General features: G+C 40.1%; 2 protein-coding genes across 2 annotated transcripts; both read left to right on the forward strand.

Moving 5' to 3' along the window:
- Nucleotides 1-2,529: 2,529 nt before the first annotated feature.
- Nucleotides 2,530-6,910, forward strand: crsp7 (cofactor required for Sp1 transcriptional activation, subunit 7). The gene is made up of 3 exons (XM_083928464.1): nucleotides 2,530-2,828; nucleotides 4,014-4,088; nucleotides 4,168-6,910. The coding sequence occupies exons 1-3, from the start codon at nucleotides 2,751-2,753 to the stop codon at nucleotides 5,890-5,892; spliced, it is 1,878 nt and encodes a 625-aa protein (XP_083784590.1). The 5' UTR covers nucleotides 2,530-2,750; the 3' UTR covers nucleotides 5,893-6,910.
- Nucleotides 6,911-12,072: 5,162 nt separating this feature from the next.
- cnn2 (calponin 2) lies at nucleotides 12,073-19,474 on the forward strand. The gene is made up of 7 exons (XM_083928935.1): nucleotides 12,073-12,223; nucleotides 14,752-14,873; nucleotides 14,982-15,048; nucleotides 16,144-16,281; nucleotides 16,384-16,500; nucleotides 17,632-17,778; nucleotides 18,041-19,474. The coding sequence occupies exons 1-7, from the start codon at nucleotides 12,170-12,172 to the stop codon at nucleotides 18,341-18,343; spliced, it is 948 nt and encodes a 315-aa protein (XP_083785061.1). The 5' UTR covers nucleotides 12,073-12,169; the 3' UTR covers nucleotides 18,344-19,474.
- The last annotated feature ends 1,177 nt before the right edge of the window (nucleotides 19,475-20,651 follow it).

A 20,651-nucleotide genomic window follows, 5' to 3' on the forward strand; every position in this document is an offset into this window, starting at 1 on the left:
GGAGAGATTATATCTCCACACTGGCCTGGGAACGCCTCGGGATCCCCCAGTTAGAGCTGGTTAATGTGACCTGGGAAAGGGAAGTTTGGGGTCCCCTGCTAAAGCTGCTGCCCCCGCGACCCGACCCCGGATAAGAGGCTGAAGATGAGATGAGATGAGATAAATGGTATGTAGATGTCCACTGCCACCAGTTTGAATGTCTGTGTGAATGGGTGAATGTGAGAAGTAGTGTGAAAGTCAGAAGACTGGAAGGGCGCTATATAAGTACAAGTCCATTAACCATTTACCATGACTGCTGATCCCCCACAGAATCTGCCAGGTCATACTCCCTTGAGTGAGGTGACTCAAATTTAAAGGCCAGGTTCCCAGTTTTCACTGTCACTGATGCCCTCAAATGGCTCAACCTTCAATGGACCCGGGACAGTGACGCAGCATCTGCTCTTGTAGTTAGGAACTGAAGACCTCCATCTGCTGGTGAAACGCTGCAATATAAAGTAACCCATACTGATCATTCATGATTACTTGAATGATGTGGTAAAAAACATCCATAGCACTTTTGTAATGACCGTGATGGACCTTTTTTAATCACATTTTACATTTTATGGACTAAATGATAGTGTAATAATGAAAAAAAGAGAGATTCATCTGTGAGCTAATGAAAATTATTTACTTTCATGTAGGGCTACTGGAGCGTCACTCTTTACAAACCCAAAGAGGACATTTTGCAAGAGGAGCTCAAAATCACAGCATTATCTAGAATGAATGTGCAAATATCTTGCCACAGTTTACGGGTATATTCACATTTCCAACAGATGAATAAAAGTCTCAGTATGCGAGTCACAAAATGCACTCATTCAGATCCAGATCAACATGTTTGAATTTGATTAAAAAAAAGGATTTAACCGGGTCACATCGATGAATACAATTAATAATAATTTTATTCTTATTTTACCTTATTAACCACAAAAAAATTTTTAGGAAGAGATCCAGCAGCATAGGGTTTTTTTTTTTAAATAAGTGCACACCACAAAATGTTTATTTTTAATTGATTATAAAGTAAATTGGTTTGAATTAAAAATTTGACATCTAACAACATTGTCCTAATTGTATGTATGTATTTATTTTTGTTACAATGTATTTATTTAGGATATTTATTTATTTTTTTATGGATGTTCTGTGGGTATTTTTTTAATTTAAATATTCAATTTATACAGAAAGTGTCAAACACTAACTTAGTATGACACAACACACGAGAGCTTTTTCACATTAAAAAAAACAATGAATAGAAAAAAATAAATACAGCAAGCATCAATAAATAAATAGATGAATAAAAATTGTCATGCCAATACATAGATGTATGTAATAATCTCTGTTATCATAAATTTAATTAAATGCCAGGGGGTGTGTCAAATATGTTTTCATAGTTGTCTAAAAATGATGTATTCCTTTTGTTTTTGACTAAGGCTAGGGATTTATAATGTGAATTGAATTCAATTAAAAGATGAAAAAGGTTGGTTTGGAGGCTGAAAATGTTTGCTTGTGGATAACATATTTACCAAAAAAAATGAAAAAATTAAGTAAATACTGAAGACACTTCTTATTTTCATAATAACATATGACATATTTAAGGGAAAAGCAGTATGATATGTTAGACATGGTAGAAGATGTAAAATTGCATTGTGACATTACATTACATTACATTACATTACAGATTGTTTAAAGTTTCATCAGCATGCCCACAAAAAACACAAGAGCTCCACATCAATACATGTTGAAATGAGGGTGTTAAGAGGAAATAGTTTGTGAAGAATTTCGAAATAAGTTTATTTTACTTAGATATGAAAACAGTATTTGTGAGGTTAAATCCATGCTTTTCCCCAGTCTATGGCTTCTTAATGATAGTGCCTTGTGGAGAAAACCTCTTTTATCTTGATAGGAAATGTCTTATATGTTTATTGTTACATTTCTTGCGTAGTTTTTTGTTGTAAATCTTTATTTAATTATTTTGATACAGAACAATAACACAAACAAACAGTCATTAATACTTATACATATACAATTCAAGAGCAGAGCCAGGGAGAGTTTTAAATAAATACATTAAACATAGAGCATATGTGAATGGTTTTATTATTTTTTGAGTCAAAAATGGTTTTGATGTACTGCTCAGTTTTCTTACCAAAAGCAATAAAAGACGATTTAGAGTCACTAAATGTGGCTATGTGAATATGATATTTACCTAAAATGATCCACAGATTAATTAGAAATATTTATTTTTGCTTTTTACTTTTGTTGTCATGGAAACCAAACAGTACATCTTTCCAAAACAAAGAAAAATCAGACACAAGTTTATCAATAATGTAACGGGACAGATCTTTCATAAATAAATAAAAAAAATTGGTGTTTCTTGCGTAGGTGGACGTCAGGGATGTTTACTTGGTTACGTACAGAGTCGACGTCAGCGCGTAACACACGTATCCCAGAATGCAGCAGGAGGCCGTTGAGAGATCCAGCAGCTGGTAGTGAGTTGCTCGAGCGCCCCAGCAGGCTGCAGCCAACGGTCAACACAGCACACAACATTTCCCCACTTCCATGTGAGAGAAACAACCGAGCCGTCTTACCTTAAACAGTTAACAAGGCGACAGGAAAAATATGCTGTTCGGACGCCTGACGTGTCGCCGCTTTTGAGTCATCGTTGTCATTTCGGAGGATTCCTCCCTCCATCATCCCTCCAGGATCGCACCGAACAGGCAATGACAACAACGGTCTCAGCAACAACCCCGCAGCAGATGAGGGACCGGCTGCTGCAGGCCGTCGACGGTAACAGCAATGTGAGTAGTAGCTAGGCTAGGCTAGGAAGCTAACGTCAAACTCAACAAGGTAGTTTTTACACAGCAGCTGTCAGTTAACTATTTTAATTGGTTTTTAAAAAGTGCGTGATTCGGGGTTAAACGTTGATCTGTCGAGTGACTGAAGCCGAAGAGACGCGGAGCTCTCTGGGTTGACAGCTTGCAAGAAGCGCTAACTACCGTTAGCTGGGTTATGTGGCGTGCTAGCTGCTAGCCTAGCCGTCAACGCTAAAGCGGGTTTAGAGTATTTGACGACTTTATACATATATAATACATTATATTATTATACACATTTTTAACTAACTTAATTGGCCAGAGTTTCTTTGCACACCAACAACTCCTTGTTACCGATATGTGTTGAGGTAACCAGCTAACTAACTCTTAGCTTGACTGTGCTAGCTGCGTTTTTAGGAAATAGTCGGACCCTTCCTTCTTAAGTTAAGTTGCCCGTGTTAGCCACATGAGCTAACGCAGGTACTCTCTGACTGACACTTGACTTTCTCGACAGGATAATAAACTTGCTCAAATGAAAAAGTGTATCGCCTTTTAGCTTCTAGTTCTTTTGCTGAAATGCACAACACTTTTGATATAAAAAAGAACGTGTGCAATGATGGGGTTTTTTTTGACTTGACACTTTGCCATCGTTACTTTTCAACGTCGATCTGAAGCATACAGACAAGCTAATGTCTCCTAAGCTAACTCACAAGCTAACTTGCACCCCCACCCCCACATACTCACACACGTTGCCGGCACGATTCAGTTGCGTTTCTAGCTATGATATTAAAATTGGTGACTAATCATGTGAGTATCAATAATTTGCATAGTCTTCAGATGTGTACGTATGTATTAATGTATATGCATCTCTCTCTCTGCCATTAAGTCTCTCTCTCTCTATATATATATATTATATTTTATATATATATATATATATATATATATATATATATATATATATATATATATATATATATAGACTAATCGATATCTTATATATTTATAAGATATCGAGAAGTCTTCTACATAGCACAGCTGGCTCTTATTTAGAATTTTCATTATACTGTGACCTACGCTGTTAATGGTTATATGAGGCTACTACTAAATATTTGCTTTGTGTGAGCAACAGCGCAGTTGGTGTAATACAAAATGTTTATTTTCTCCTCCCTGCAGATATGCAACATGGTGGCTGTAATGGAGGTAATTTCCTTACTTGAAAAGTATCCAATCACCAAAGAAGCACTTGAGGTAAGACTAGACTGAGTTATTACTTAATGTAGAAATTGTTGCTAAATGTGTTTCTAACTCTCCCACATTATTTATGTAGGAAACTCGACTAGGAAAATTGATCAATGATGTAAGAAAGAAGACCAGGAATGAAGACCTTGCTAAGCGTGCTAAGAAACTCTTAAGGACCTGGCAAAAGCTTATTGAACCTGGGCCAACTGTGTCTGCCAGTGCCCCTGGGTCTACCAACGGCAGTTCACATCCCTGCAGAACAGACGCCTCTCCTCCTGACATTTCTGTATCAGGGAAGGGTGTCCCTGAAGTCAAAATCAGAAACGATGTTCACAACACATACTCACCAAAAGCTGAGAAATCAAGCAGCCGAAAACGCCGAGCAGAGAATAGAGACAGTGGAGTGCACTTACCAGAAAAAATCTCCAAAATGTCTTCATTTGAGAACTCTGTTTCCCCACCACCCACCAATGGGATTGCAGGTAGTCCTGAAGCTCTGCTTGACCAGCAAGTCGTCCCCTCGCCTGACAGATCTCGGCTAGAGCACCTTGATAATGATAAAATCAACAGAATTCCGGTAAATGCTGTCAAGCCTCGCCCCAGCTCCCCTGGAGTGGCCAAACTACCTAGCACTTCCTCTATGATCAAGGTAGCTGTAATGCAGCAACAGGCCAGATTGGATGAGGGAGGAGGAGGGGGGGGTTATCAAGCCAAAAGTCCCCGTGGTCTCACTACCAGTCCAAGGAGCACAAAGCAAGACACAGTGACCAAGCGGTCTTCAGCATACGCATCGAAAGCAACACCTATCCCAAGCCCTTCCTCTAAGGACTCCCCCCTGCCTTTGTCCCAGCCTGTATCCTCCCCAGCCCAAGCATCGTACGCTGACAAGCTGCCACATTCTTCTCATAGGTCTTCAATACACTGGGCTAGTTCGTCAGAAGTCCCCTCTCATTGCCCACCACAAGACATATCTGCAACACTGGAATCCCCATCAGTCTCCCCTTCACCCTCTCATCCTCCACACAACTCAGAACTTCACAGACCGACATCTGAAGGAGCCGTGTCCATGTCTGATGATGCAGACGGGACACTGTTTCCCAACTCGGAGCATAAAAGGAGGAAGTACAGGTCAAGAGACTACTCTGTCAACCTGGATGGCCAGAAAATAGAGGACACGACTAAACCTGTACGGTTAAAAGAACGAAGATTAACATTTGACCCTGTCACAGGTCAGATCAAACCTATGGTACATAAAGAACCTTCTCAAACGGAGGACGCCCCCACACCTGACCCTGCAGAGTCTAGGCAGAGAACTGAAAGCACTGTACAACAGCCAGCTGTCCCGGCCCCAGTCCCAGTCCCAATCCCAATCCCAGTCCCAGCCGTGGCCTCAACCACAGCCCCAGGTCCCAGCCCTAACCCTTTCCATCAAACAAACTGGAAGGAGCTATCCAGAAATGAAATCATCCAGTCCTACTTGAACCTTCAGAGTAATGTGCTCACCTCTTCTGGGGTCCAGGCCCCCAGTGCACACTTTTTCATGTCAGAGTATCTGAAAAGGGAAGAACAGGAGATCAAGGACTCACGGAAGAGACATGTTTTGCAGACGGACAGCTCGGTAGGGGATTTACCGGGCTTGAGCCGGGACGTGACGGATGGGGACCTAGACAGGGTACACACACAGCACTGGCAGGGGGTGAACGGTTGTTATGACACCGAGGGCACCTGGTATGACTGGACAGAGTGCATATCATTGGACGCTCATGGTGATGAAAGCAAATTGAACATCCTGCCATATGTTTGCCTAGACTGATGGGTTTGGGAAGGTTGCTGTCCTTTTCCACTCCTTTCTTTGTCTCCCAACAGAGACGAGATATTTTGTGATTTTGTTTGTCCACTGTGAGTTCAACAAAAGCCAGGCCGGCTAAACTCCCTCCCCCATGCCTCAACCTCTTTCTGTGATAATCTAATGAGATTTTGGTCTAAAGAATATTAAAAGAATTAAAAGAATAGTTAAGTTTGTAATCCCAAGGGCTGTTTCTGTTTTATTTTTCAAACTGAAAGCCACAGAAATGATGAGGCCCTAGTTGCAGAATGCTGCTGCTAACACTGAAGGCAAGAAAGAGAAGACAGAATTATCCCAGACGACCGCAAATGGTGTTATGATGTGAATTTTTGATATTCGGAATCAAACCTTCGATTGAAGGCTCACTGGGACAATACAGTTTTCTTTTTTTACCTTCTAGTTTCTAATGAGGAATTACAATCTAGGGTTTAATTTGAGGCACGGCCGGGGTTTAGCTGTCCTGTCCAGACCGCCATGTTGGTGCCCAGAAAGGTGTTGATAGATCTAGCACAGGTAGAACCAAACATGTCCAGAGTATGACATACAGGATCATATATGGCAGTTACAAGAAGCTTTATGTGAGATATAAAGAGTAAATTATAAATTTCTTATCATGTATACATCTATTTATTTTGACCAGTTCATTTATAGGACGTTTATCTAAACGGACGTTCAGAAAAAGGATCTGGTTTGGTTTTCTTTTGTTTTTTTGTTTGCATCACAATGCTGTCAGCCTAATCTTTAATGTTGAAGGGGCATACAAATGTTATTTGCACGGTCTTTCTTGAAGACTGGCCTGTGCATTTGGTCATTAACATTCCATACTCCATGCTTCACCAACTTTCGCTCTCTCTGTCTCCGTCAACGCTTCTGTATGCCCATCCCATCTCAACTCTCAAGAAGAAATGGATTCAGAAAAATCATTTGGTTTTAAAATGGTTTAATCAAAATAGAATGGTGCTAATTTAAAGTTAATTCTCCTAAAATGAAAAACTCACACCTGTCACTAATTCTCTCTCAAGCGTAAGATATTAAAGAATGTCAAATCAGATGGTGCTGATCAATAATTGCATTTTAGAGACAACAAGGAAATGTTTGAACACTGGGACTCACTTTGTTTCTGGAATTCCATCACAATAAACCTCTGAGTTAAACCGCCTTAGTGAATGTACAGTATTGAGACCTCTTATGCACTTGTTCATTTAAGTGAATAGTGACTGATGCACCCACAATCAGACTACGTTCCTATAGTTTATTCAGAGTTTAAAACCCATTTAAAGTTTTTGCAGTTGCTTTTAAAGTTTAGAAAATGGCTAGGATTCTGTTTGAGGAGCATTTATTTTGCATCCATTTTTCAATGCAGCGTAAAAGAGAGGGAGAGAAAGCTGTGTGCATCAGACATTCTTGGCATTTTCCATGTGACAACTAATACCTAATTCCCCTTACTATACTAATCAGTCACTACCACTTTTTCCTCACAAGACTTAAATTAAGATTGGCTTCTGCAAAGCCTCTGTCCATTCATTCTTTCAGTCATTCATCCCTACCAATGTGCCTTGGTAAATGGTAAATCTGGATTTGCTTCAGCATAAAACACGCCTGTCCTCGGAGCTTGGGTGTATGTGCGAGAATCGCAAATCTCGTGAACAATATGAAGCTGGTATATGCACCGTTTCTGTTACTTTTTGTACACACTGATCTAGCGAGGGTGAAGCTGCAGACAATGAGAAACAGCACAACACAGCTGGCAATAAAGGAAAAGTGCTATAACTGGTTGATAAGAATCTATTTTCTGGAGTTTTGACTGGGCCATCATTATTCAGTGTTTAACATCTCTCAATTGTTTCAACAAATAAAATGATCTAAATCTTCAGCTCAGTCGACTGACTCGTGGGTCTTTTACGGTGCCATTGTGTTTAACAACTTTGAATATTTTGCCCAGTTGAAACTAAATGGTCCGTCTGAGCTTTGTATCCTGCATTTTGGTTTAAGCTTCTCTGTTGAAGTTGCGTTATGCTGTAATGTGTTGTACTTACGCAGTGCATCCATGTGGGGGTGCACATTGTCCATTTGTCTCCTTTGTCTGCGTCAGTGTGGAATGGTACAAGTTATCCGTTTCAGTTCATCGAGAATTAATGGGGAACTGTCGTTCTTCAAGGCTCAAAGAATATATGGCCCTCTATTTTTAAATAAAAGAATCCTACTTAACATATATTTTGTCCTCCATCAGAGAGAAATGGCATGTGAGTCCAAAACATGCATTTTTATTAGCCTCAACAGAGATCAGTCTTCATGTTTGACAGACTCGTGTATCATAACTACGTCACCCACTGCCCTGACTCAGGGAGCTGATGTAGTCTCATGCAGATATCAGGATGAGTAACTGCCCCTCCCCCTCGGGTGCGTTTACTCTCAGACTCTTGAGTCAGTCGTCTGCACACCTGTATGACGTAATCTCCGGCCACATGCACCCACAGAATTACAGCCGTTTTTATGACCTCCAGACACAGGAGAAACACCTGGGCTTACGTCATCAGTTTCATCTCGTTAAATTTTTTGAGCAGGCCAGGCAACACTACGTCAGGCTGAGGTGGTGCAATCCAGGCTGGGGCCCTTCTGTGTGGCGTTTGCATGGTCTCCACGTATCTGTGTGGGTTTTCTCCGGTTTCCACCCACAGTCGAAAGGTTAATTAGTGACTCTAAGGTGTGAGTGTGAGTGGTGGTCTGTCTCTATGTACCCTGTTGTAGACCGGCGTCCTGTCCAGGGTGTACCTCACGCCCTATGTCAGCATGATGATCGGCTCCAACCCCCCGTTACCCCGATAGGGTCACGCGGTTGATGACGGATGGATGGATGGATTAATGTTCTGGTGATTTTCTCGCTAACTCCAATTGATTGCTCTGTCTATGAAGAAAGTAGCTCTATACAACAAAAAAATACAACCAGCAAATAGCTAAAAAGATTACTTATCAAAATAATTTTTTTATTCATTTTCTGTTTAATCATTTCAGCTCTGGTGACAAGAGTACACTACAAAAAAAGGTTTTAACTTATCACTTGATCATTCAGCGCTTTGTGGACAATACATACACCCTTTCATTCTAGTTTTATTCTGAGTATAAAACCTCTCAGTCTGCAGCTCACTTAAACTCACCTCAACACAATTTAATTCAGGTGTTAGTTAAGTAACTAAGTGCACATTGTAACCAGAATAGCTGAAACTGAAAACCATGACTGGTCTGGAAAAACAGCTGGTTCGTTATGTGACACAGCAAGTGATGAAGCAATGATCGATAATGTTACATTGTTGAATATTGTACTTCCTCTCATGGTCTGTCTGGATAATAGTTGCATTCACATTGGTAACTTGCAACTTTTTATCAGTTAAGTTACTTTTTTATACTATGCTGTTGCCTCGGGTGGAGGCATTAAGTTTTTGCGTTGCGCTTCTGTCCGTCTGTCCACTTGTACACAAGGATGAACTGATTAGATTTTGGAGGTCAAAGGTCAAGGTCACTGTGACATCACGTCAGTCCCATTCTCGTGAACGTGGTAGTTTGGGAATGCTTTAAGGGATTGTGTTCAAATGTGGCACAAAGGTCCACTTGGACTCAAGATTGAACTACGTAGATCTTGGAGGTCAAAGGTCAAGGTCCCTGTGCCTCACAACACATTTTTGTCCATAACTGAAGAATTCCTACACTAGTTATGACAACATTTCACACAAATGTCTAATAGGATAGAATTATGAAGTGGAGACATAATTTTTTATAAATCAGGAACAGAAGGAAACTGTCAATGGAAACGCAAATCAAAGTGCGTGATTTGGCTCGGAGCAGCCAAAACTATCAATGGAAATAGCAAACTGGTTGGATACTGAATTCACAATGGTAACTAATCTTGAAACTGTGGTGATTGAAAAGATCTTCTGTGCGGCCGATTGAAACGTGTGTGCAGCATCAACATGTCACCATAAAATACATTTAATACCTTTTTATTAAATTCACTACATATATTTTTGTCAGGACAGTTTGGATGTAGACTGCAACTTCACTGCAGGGTTGAGGCAAACAACTGCAAGTCACTATTTATTTATTTAGTATAAGATGTTTTACCCCCCCTCCCTCACACACACACACACATACACATTTAAGTTTAAAAGTCTGCAACTCTAAGAGAAAACTCCCTTTTTTCAATTGTTGTTTCGCTGTTTCTGTGTGAAACTGAAAGAGGAGAAGGAAAAAAAGAAAAAGCCCCTTTTACCCGAGAAGAAATCCCCTGGTCTTTCCAACTCCCAGTCAGATTAAATTATGCACTAATATGTAAAGAAGGAAACAATCCTGCTGAGTGAGCTGTTATCACGCATTATTCTGCAGTAGATTAACAAATCCTGGCGTGTAAAGGGAAGCAGGGTCTGCTATCTAAAACCCTCATAACACCGACATTACGTCACCTCAGTAGCTCGTTGGACTCACTTTAGTTCCTCAAAACTCTTTTTTCTTTTCGTCAGTGAGTCAAAAAAAGTGCGACAATATGTCTGGTCCGCTGCGCGTCTGGTATGCAGGGTGGGTCCGCTGGATCACTCCCACCATTCAGGAATTTGGGGAAGTTTCCTTCCATATAAGGAGTTTTTGATGTCAATCGCGATCTAAGGGAGAGAAGAGGAAAGGTGGAGTCTAGGATCGATTAACGAAGCGTGTAACCAAAGAGTGCACGAGAGACAAGAGCAGCCCTGTGCGCGCACTTCCGTGATGGTCGGAACTATCGCGTACATTCGTAGACTGGGGATAATTAGGTCGTTTTTATGTTTTTTTGTTTGTTTCGGCTGCATTATAACGCCTGTGATATATGCTGCACATACCTACTGGTTGTTTTTACATAATATATAAAGCATAATGTGTGTCAATGTTGCAGAAAAGCAGCAATATTTGTCCAACCTGGTCTACAATACAACACAGTTAATATACCATATATACACACACTGAATGTGAATTTAGAGAGCAAATTATTAATACTGGATTTATTCTTAAAATATTGTATTTTTAATTTTTCAGAATTTGATATCTTAACCCCATAGAGAATCTCTGGAAAACCCTTGGCAACAAAGTAATGTCTAAGAAACCCACTACAGTTACCGAACTGTGGAAGAGACTGAAGAAGAACGGACCAAGATCAAACCAGAGCAGTGTGAGAAACTACTGCTACTACTCTTACACACCTGGACACCTTTCTTATTTTCTTTGTTCAATAACTTTATCCACCACTTAAGTGCAATAATTTAATCTTACTGCTCGTTTCTGTCATATACAGTCATACATATTTTATCTGATACATTTCCTCTACATTTAAATTATCTGATTTCACTTTCCGTGAATTTTATTTGACCTGTACTCTTACATCTACCTAAAATATATTTGACTAAGAGTTTATTATTTAATGTTTTACTTCTTTATACTTTCTTTATTTATTCATATATATTTGACTAAGAGTTTATTATTTACTGTTTTACTTCTTTATACTTTCTGTATTTATTTAGCTAAGACTTTATTGGTTATCCTATACTGTATTTTTTTATACCTCCCTCGTGTTTTTGTAAGCTGCCGGAAACTCAATTTCCTTGTGGGAGTCATCCCAAAGGGATCAATAAAGAGAAGTTTACGTATCATATATATGAAAGAAGTATACAAAACATATAAATATGAAAAACGTGCGTTATGGACATAAATGTATGCGGTAACACAATTCTCATAATGCAGCTGGTGTGTGCTTTTTTTTTTTAGAATTTGATATAGCCTGTTGCTTTATATATATATGAAGGTAGTTAATTTTATTTAATTAATTGCTGTTTCAAAGCCTTCTTCTTGTCTTATCTAGCCGATAGACTAGTAATTGCTTTGATGGTGTCTTAAATACCAAAAAATATCTTATCATGTGTACATTTTCAGCTGTACTGAAGAGATTAAATGAATAAAAACTGTATGGGGGCCCTCTTCACCTAAGGGCCCGTGTATTGCTCCGGTAAACGATCAGCAGGGAACCATCTTGGCTCTGGGTCGACGCTCTTTGACAGAAACCGTGGGAGCGCTCTAATTGGCGGCCGTAAAAGAGAAAGGAAGTATTAAGTTCACTCCCAGGTTTCATTGGAAGAGAAAGTCGCAGATTATTGAGAGCATTGTTTATCCTCAAGTAGCTGTCTTTTGGGTTTCTCACTCTAACAGAAGAAAAACACACAACTGTCTGACAATGGCTTTTAACAAGGGTCCTGCCTACGGACTATCAGCGGAAGTGAAGAACAAGGTAGGTGTAAATATATGTTTTAACAACATAAAGTGAGTTGTATTGAACTTTTTTCCTCGCATCTCGTGCTCTCGGTGCTTTTTCTTGGGGCGCGAGCTTCGGAGTCACCTGGCCTCCATTTTGATACGCATGCAGGTATTCAGAGGTGGATGAGAAATGATGCCAAGAGCGATTTAAACGTCTTTTTAAAGCTTAAACGGACTTTAAGTATTTTTTTAAAAAACTTTCTCTGAGTTTGAACACTTTTGCACTAGTGCATACAGAGTTTGTACATATTGAAAAGCAGAATTTAGGTTCTCCCCATGCAGGAGACAAAGTTAAAAGTATGGGCGTTGTCCCCCTTGGCGAAGAAGTGTGTCGTTGTGGCAAAAACTGTAAATCCCCGTTTCCAGCACTTTCTGCTCCCCGTGCAGCTTGCTGCCCGGCATTGTGCCCCGCATTAGCAGATAATGTAATTCATCTTATCAGTCCACAGAATTGAATGTCACCCATCCTCATTAATTCTCCTTCCCTGTGTCTGTATTACTTATTTTTTAAAAAGCAAGAATAGTTTTCCACTCCTCCCCTTGTGGTAAGGTGCTGTGCTGCTTCTCTTCATTTAAAAACGCTCAAATCATGTCTGATCAGTGCAGGAAGCTGTGTTTTTTTCTTTTTCTTTGAAGTTTTCACCCTGCAAAATGCGCCCTAGTGTTGACTGAGGCCAAACAAACAGTCTCTAAAATGACCCCCACTCTGTGGTAATGTGTAACTTGTTGTGAGTGCGGCCTTGATGTGAGGAAAGCACCTTTTTTGTTCATTTGGACCTGCCTGCACAGACCCAAAGCTCAGGTCAATTTAAATGACTTTCCATGAGGAACTTTATCTGTGTAGTGGATAAAAAGCAATCACATGAATATACACAAAGTTACTACAAGAATAATAGCTTAAAGGGGCATTTATTAGTCATTAGTAATAGTGCTACAGTGCTTGTGACTCTGGGTAATTCCTTATTACTAATAAAACACACACCTTTTATCTGGGCTATCATTTTCTTGCCTGCGTTGTCTCTTTTTCTTACAAAAAGGGAGACGGTATGAGTTGCAGCTAATCTTCTCCAGAGATAAAGGTTTGTCTCCCTCTGCTCTCCAGCACATACCAGAGTTTCTTTAACTCACCTTCAGCAGATCCAGTTTTTTTCCTTCTCCTTTTTAATCTGCATTCCTTGGCTGTGCCCTTGTGTGGGAGAGAAAGGGTCACGTCCCCCCACCCCTCAGACTTCTACAGAACAACATGTGTGGGACTTAAAGAAAACATGTAGATTTCCTCTGTCTGTTACTCTGATGGCCTTGGAGGGGAGCAGGAGGGGGGGAGCTAAAGACATGCTGACTTGGTATTTCCTGCCATCGTTGACGTAGCCTATCCTCCGTGAAATTTGAGGCATTTAAGGATTTAAAGATTTGCCTTCAAACTCATGGATGTAGAAAAACCAGAAGTTTAAGCTGTGAACTAAAAGTTGACAAGCAACGGTCTGCATTCATTCATTGAATCAACACAGTTCTGCTTCATTCAGATCTTTTTGTCCACTGTGGGATAAATTCCTTGCGTTCTGCTTGTCTCTGTAAATTACATCTGTAGGATTATTGTGGGCAATTAAAATGACTGGTGCTTTTTTTTTAATATGGGGATAATTGAACGAAGGAAATGTAATTAGAAGACAGACGTTCCTTAAGAGTACAACCAGCTGTTAGCCGACTGCAGCCAGCGTCTATGAATGGTAGGTTCAACTCTGCGGTTCAGCTTCTCATTGCCCTCAGGACAGAGACGGATTGTTTGCTGGCTGAGGGTTTGCACGAAGCTCAATCTTTTATTATTTACTGGAGAAGAAATGTACACATGTTTTAGTCAGTTTGTCACACAACAGTCTTGACTGTTTACGTGATAATGATGCTCTTTCTGAATGGCCTCTTTCAGAGTCAGCGAAGCGTGTTCCTCACACTTCTGTCATCAATAATAAAAAAAGCTTGTAAATTAAAGTAACACCTTTTTTTTAATGTGACACCCCCTCACAAGAAAGAAAATCTTTGTGCCACGTTAAGGCCCTTAAAACTCTGCCCTCTCTCCCACTTTCAGCCTTCCTGTGTATCAGGGGAGAATTTAGCAGTTTACCAAACAGGATATCCGTGTGTATGTGTGTGTGCTAGGTCATGTCAGTGACACCTCTTTATTTATGAGACAAAGCACATCTGTAGGCGTAGCATACTACACTGAGGCAAAGTGAAATTCAGGGTCGGCCATGAAACCTGATCACATGTAGTCATAATAAACCTTTTTTGTTGTGAATGTGGCTCAGTTATCTGTATCTCTATTAAATCCTAAATGACGTGTGTGTTTTTTAAGTGGGAGGCCACTGGCGACAGGAAGATGTTTTTTTTTTTTTTTTAGAAACAAAGAAGTCTGTGACAAACTCCTATGAATGCGTTTACTGTTTAACAAATCACCTTTGCTGCTCGTGGAACACATGTGACCTTTTGACCTCTCTGTCCAACCAGATCGCACAGAAGTATGACCTTCAGAAAGAGGAGGAGTTGAGGGTCTGGATCGAAGACCTCACCGGCGCTTCCATCGGCCCCGACTTTCAGAAAGGCCTGAAGAATGGGGTCATTCTGTGCACGTAAGTGGAGATCACAGATTGTCCGTTACACCACGAGGGCCTTGTTCATCCATTTTATCATGCACGGTGGTTTTGGAAATTTAAGTATTACCTCTTTTTCTCTCTCAGCCTCATCAACACACTTGCCCCGGGATCAGTGAAAAAGATAAACCAGTCAGCGCTGAACTGGCATCAGGTGAGTTTAGTTGGTGACGCATGCTTTTTAACCAGTGGAGGGTGCGGCAAAATGAGCGTCTTTTGGTAGCACCTGTTTATTGACAGTGGTGATTACATTACATGCTGTTTGGGACTTGCTTCTCTACATAGTTAACAAATTGCTCCGTGTGCTTTTGAGTGTTTTCTACCAGTTAGGGTGTCAGTTCACTGAATCATGCTCGGGTCATTGTGATACCTGTATGTGGGTATGGCCAGCTTCTTTTGCTATTACAGCAACTACTTAGAGCTGTCTGTGAAACTGGTTCCTTTTACTGAGGTGCAGCCGGTCATAGTAAACAGACTCCTCATTTGAGACTAGGTGAATGTTGTTACCACAACCTGTTTTAAAAGCTACAGCATGACTTCGTGTTTCAGGGCTCGACAGAAATGGTTTCTAGGTTTCTTTCTTGCAGCCATTATGAAATATAAAAAAATAGGCACATTACCCTAAAATAATTTTTGTTGCATTAGTTATAGTTAGAGTCAGAACTGCTGCATGTGTTGTTTGACTGTGGGGTTCAACTAACCTGTCATAATTACATTGTACAAATTGATTAAACTGAAAAAGATCCAGATGAACCTGAATGAAAAACTGGAATATTATACTGTGAAGCCCAAACAACATAGACCATGATAAGTGACGCATCAGGTTCACTAGTTCAAGGTAGCACATCCTACAGAATCACAGGGACAGACGAGCACCGCGGCTCAACAACATAATGAGGTGGCACACCCACTGACAGGCTGAACGCCACCATTCACAAGATTAATGCAGCCAACTGGGAGAAACTACAATTAATTTTGTTCAGTTACTGTATATTACAGCCAGTATATTCATTATTGAGCTGACCTGTGACTGATCTTAATTACTCAAAATATAATGTGATTAAAATGGCAACCATATTTTTTGTTTTGGCGGCCAAAAGCTGATGCGTACAGTTTTAAAAGTTAGGGTTGAGCCCTCTGCTTATTAATAAGAAAATTAAGATGAAATGCAAACGGAGAACTAACCCCACCTTTGGCCTTCTAAACACACACACTGTTGATAATCTTGTTTAAATTGGTGTGGTTTTAGCTGGAGAACCTGACTAACTTCATCAAAGCCACTGGAGCCTATGGCCTGAAGCCTCATGACAACTTCGAAGCCAACGATCTTTTTGAGAACGGCAACATGACCCAGGTCCAGACAGCACTGCTCGCACTCGCTGGCAAGGTGGGTCTTGATAATCAGACGTTAGTGGTGGGAGTAATGTTGTTGTTATGGTGAATGATTTGAATTTCAGTATATCCACCATATCTTTTTGTTCTTTCTCAGGCCAAGACCAAGGGCTGCCAGCCGCGGGTGGACATTGGAGTGAAGTACGCTGATAAGCAGGAGAGGATGTTTGATGATGAGAAGTTGAGGGCTGGACAGTGTGTCATTGGCCTACAGGTATATATACATATTTGTTTTTGGCAGGACCACAGGCCAGTGATTGAGTGACAGTTACACCACTGGTGGTCTAAGTGAACAACATCTTAATTGGCCATTTCTCTTTTTCTAATTAATTGGCATGATGGTCAACTCTTGCATACAATCGTGCATCTTTTTTCAAAAAAGCCATACAGCTGCCTGTAATACAGACAAACACACTAAAGAGATTAATAGCAAATGAAAGCCATGTGTCTTTTGGAGCTGTGGGCATGTTCTTAATCATGGGGAGGCCTGTTTTTAAAAAAGACACTTGTCATCTAGAACAACAAATAGTTGAAAATGGCATGAATATTATATGATTACACTTATTAAATTTAAAGCAGTCTTCAAATATTTGTCCAAAAAATATGTTAACCATGTCACGTGGGACCACTAAAGATGAACATTTCATATCCAGGAATAATAGATGTTATATTAGACACCCGCCACTGACTATCACTGTAACAATTTGGCCACATTTGAACTTCTTGACCATACACGGTCCAGCCATATAGCAGGTTTCAACGTAGTCTTGTTCTTAGATTCTGGGTGAGCAGCAGAGTTGAACATGTGAGGAGGGTCTGTTGCAGTTCAGTTTTTCACAACACTGGATACTGTGTACCCAGTCTGACAGTGATATTCAAGGCTGTGGCAGACAAAATAATCAAATGTGATGGGACAAAATATTCCCTGGTTGCCAATAAAATAGGTATATGACATAACTGGAATATTACTCCTCAAAATCAGTTGCTGGCTTCTTTGGCTAAACCTGACAGAGGTGAGGCACTTCATCTGTCTGGAGAGCTGAGCTCATTACTCGCATGTGACGAAACTATTGCGAAACCAGACTTAGTCATAATTTCATGTCAAGCATGGCATACTTCAGTATAAATGCTGCTCATTGTTCCCACTGCCTCCTAAGCCTCTGTTTTGTTATTGTTTCTGTTGCCAAGACGGTGAGGGCTGCCTACACAGGAAGGAAAACTTACAATGCAACATTTGAGTGTTGCAGAGTCATAGCTGACAGCTGACTGAAACTTGTTTAAGTGCAGCATACTTTTTTTTTTGAAAGTCTTACAGACATCAATTGTTTTGCTTCTGTCTCTTTAGATGGGGACCAACAAGTGCGCCAGTCAGGCAGGTATGAACGCATATGGCACCAGGAGGCACTTATATGACCCCAAAGTTCAAATCCAGCCTCCCATGGACAACACGACAATCAGCCTGCAAATGGGAACCAACAAGGGGGCCAGCCAGGTACTGCAACATATTTCCAACTTTTCATGAAATCATCATGAGAGCACTACAGTGGAAAGAGGCCCGAGGGCATCGCTCTCCTTCCACTGCTGTAAACCAGTGTCATGTTTAGTCTTGTAGAAATCTGCAAACTCTGTGATTGTCTTCACCGACACTAGATCTGTTGGCTCAGGGAAATCAGCACTTTAGTTACACATGTTGCATGCCTATACACGAAAAACAGAACTGTTACATCTTTAACATGCTTTTGTCTACACTCCAGGCTGGGATGACTGCTCCAGGGACAAGGCGTGCCATTTACGACCAGAAGCTTGGCACAGACAAGTGTGACAACAGCACCATGTCTCTACAGATGGGCTACAGCCAGGGAGCCACCCAGAAAGGACAGAACTTTGGCCTGGGGCGGCAGATCTATGACGCCAAGTACTGTCCTAAAGCTGGAGAGCCTGAAGAGGAGCAAAACGGGGCAGGCATCGCAGATTACCTCCCAGACTTCCAGGATGAAGGTTACCAAGGTTACCATGAAGAAGAGAGGGTGTACCAAGAAGATGGGACGGATTACTAGAAGAAAGGAAGGAGGGCGCTGAGGAAGGGAAAGGGAGATTGTCTAAAGGAGGCATGTTCTACGGAAAGAAACCTTCAAGGCAGGCTTATTTTTATATCCACAGGATGTTGCACCTTTTCCTTTTGGTCAAATCCTTCTTGTTAGTATTGTATGAAATTGTTTTCTTACTCGCATTTGTGCGAAACCAATGTTACACATATCACCATGAACTGTATTTCTGTGATTTTTGTATTTAAAGTGAGCACAAAAGCCCATCATTTAGGCTTTGCTAGTTTTCTATCCCAGGGATTTCTTCCATGTGCCAAAAGCCCTGCTATACATTCCCTTTTTCTTTCTTTTTTTGGGGGGGGGGGGGTCTTATTCTGACTCAGTCGTTACATTAAGGGAGATCCCTATGTTTCTGTAAGCGCATGATGAAACTAAAAGTGAAACAATAGGGAGTTGTTTTTATAAACCGTTTTTAAGAAAGTGCGTCTTGTTTTGATCAAACCCCCTTAATGCTTGTGTTCATCTGTATAAACAACATTATTTCTGTGAATGAAACCGTAAAAGTTTCTAACATCATTATCCTCTTCATCCTCTCAGTATTGGTCACTGACAAGGTGAAAACTTTTCAGACAGATGAGGGAACTTATTGTTTTAGAACAAACTACTCTTACGCTTTCCTTTTTTTATCATTCATCTCTTTTTTTTTTTTTTTTTTTTTTTTTTTTTTAAATGGAGGACATATTTCCTGTGTTTGCATAACCAGTCCAACTGGAGTAAAGCTTGTTTTCTTTGGGATGAAGCTGTTGGGGGAGTGGATACAACAACACAAGTATAAGTTTTAAACATTCCAAGCAACAATACTGGATCCTTTTTTGTCAGTGAATAATGTTAACTTGATTAGTCTTAAATATTGGTTAATATGCAAACATATCATGCAATTCTATTTGATCATTCAAGATTATTATTTATGCATATTTGTGATTTTTAATGGAGGATTGCTTTGTACCTTGACTCTGAATAACATTTGGTATTGGATTATACTTTCCGACAGGGGTAATCTTTATGCCAGTGGAAAAAAGAAATGTTTGTATTGAGAAATATGTTTTTTTTTGTGAATACAGTGTAATAAAGATGTGTATTCATTATTGTGTTGATTTTTGAAAATACTGATCTGTTTTGCACAGAAGGTAAAGGATTTAGTCACTCTGCAAATTATGTTTTAATTTTAAAATAACGGATAAGATGACAAACCAGATAACTGTTTGATAAAAGAGGAAGAGCTATGAAACACTAGCTCTTACTGCAGTCTACAAGCTGCACTATTACTCCATTACTGCTTTTGCTGCTGTCTTGACCAGGACTTCCTTCCTGCCTAAATAACCCATAAATAAGAATTAATACTGCGCACCACTGTCAAACATTTCCTTATAAAACGGACAGTTTGCTCTTACAGGGTTGGTTAAAATGAAAAGTGTGTATGGTATCCAGCCATACCCATAGTTTTGGCTTTTATTGTCCATGTTTTGACAACGCATCTGTGGGATTAGAATAATTACTTGAGATAATAGGTGTTAGGTTAATTGATGACTCTAAATTGCTTGTAGGTGTGAGTGTGAATGGTTGTCTGTCTCTGTGATAGACTGGCGTCCTGTCCAGGGTGTACCCTGTCTCACGCCCGATGTCAGCTGAGATCGGCTCCAGCACCCCCGCAACCCCGACAGGGACAAGCGGTTGAAAATGAATGAATTTGAGATCATCCAAAATGTATCCCTTCTATTAAGGTGGAAGCGGATAGGACAGGGTATCAGTACTTGAGTGAATGTATACTTAGTCACAGTGGAAGTAGTAACATCCCTGACTTTACAAAAAGTACAATTTTAAAAATGACTCCATTACAAGTAAAAGTACTGCAATCAAAATTTTGACTGAAGTTAAAGTAAAGAAATACTAAAATTTGTACTTAAAGTATCAAAAGTCAAATGTGTTATGTATCTGAGAGTTATATAAATTAAACCATTGAAGAAGAAGGGAGGGAGTTCTCCACCAGTTTAAACTTTAACAATGTAATGTTGCTTTTTATTAGTTCATCACAGGTTTGTTTAAAATAATAACGAAAAGTAATGTCACATAAATGCAGTGCAGTATAGAAATTATGTCCCTCAAAAATAGTGGAGTGGAAGCATAAAGTAGCATTAAATGGAAAAGTACAAGTATCTCAGAATTGTAGGCTAAACTTACAAGTATTTCTTTACAACTTTAGAATAGAATACAGATATTTCAATCTTCAGGGGGAGATTTGGTTTGTTACAACTGCTCCGTT

Source organism: Echiichthys vipera, assembly GCF_963691815.1.
Source record: "Echiichthys vipera genome assembly, chromosome: 15".
Taxonomy (NCBI): Eukaryota; Metazoa; Chordata; class Actinopteri; order Perciformes; family Trachinidae; genus Echiichthys; species Echiichthys vipera.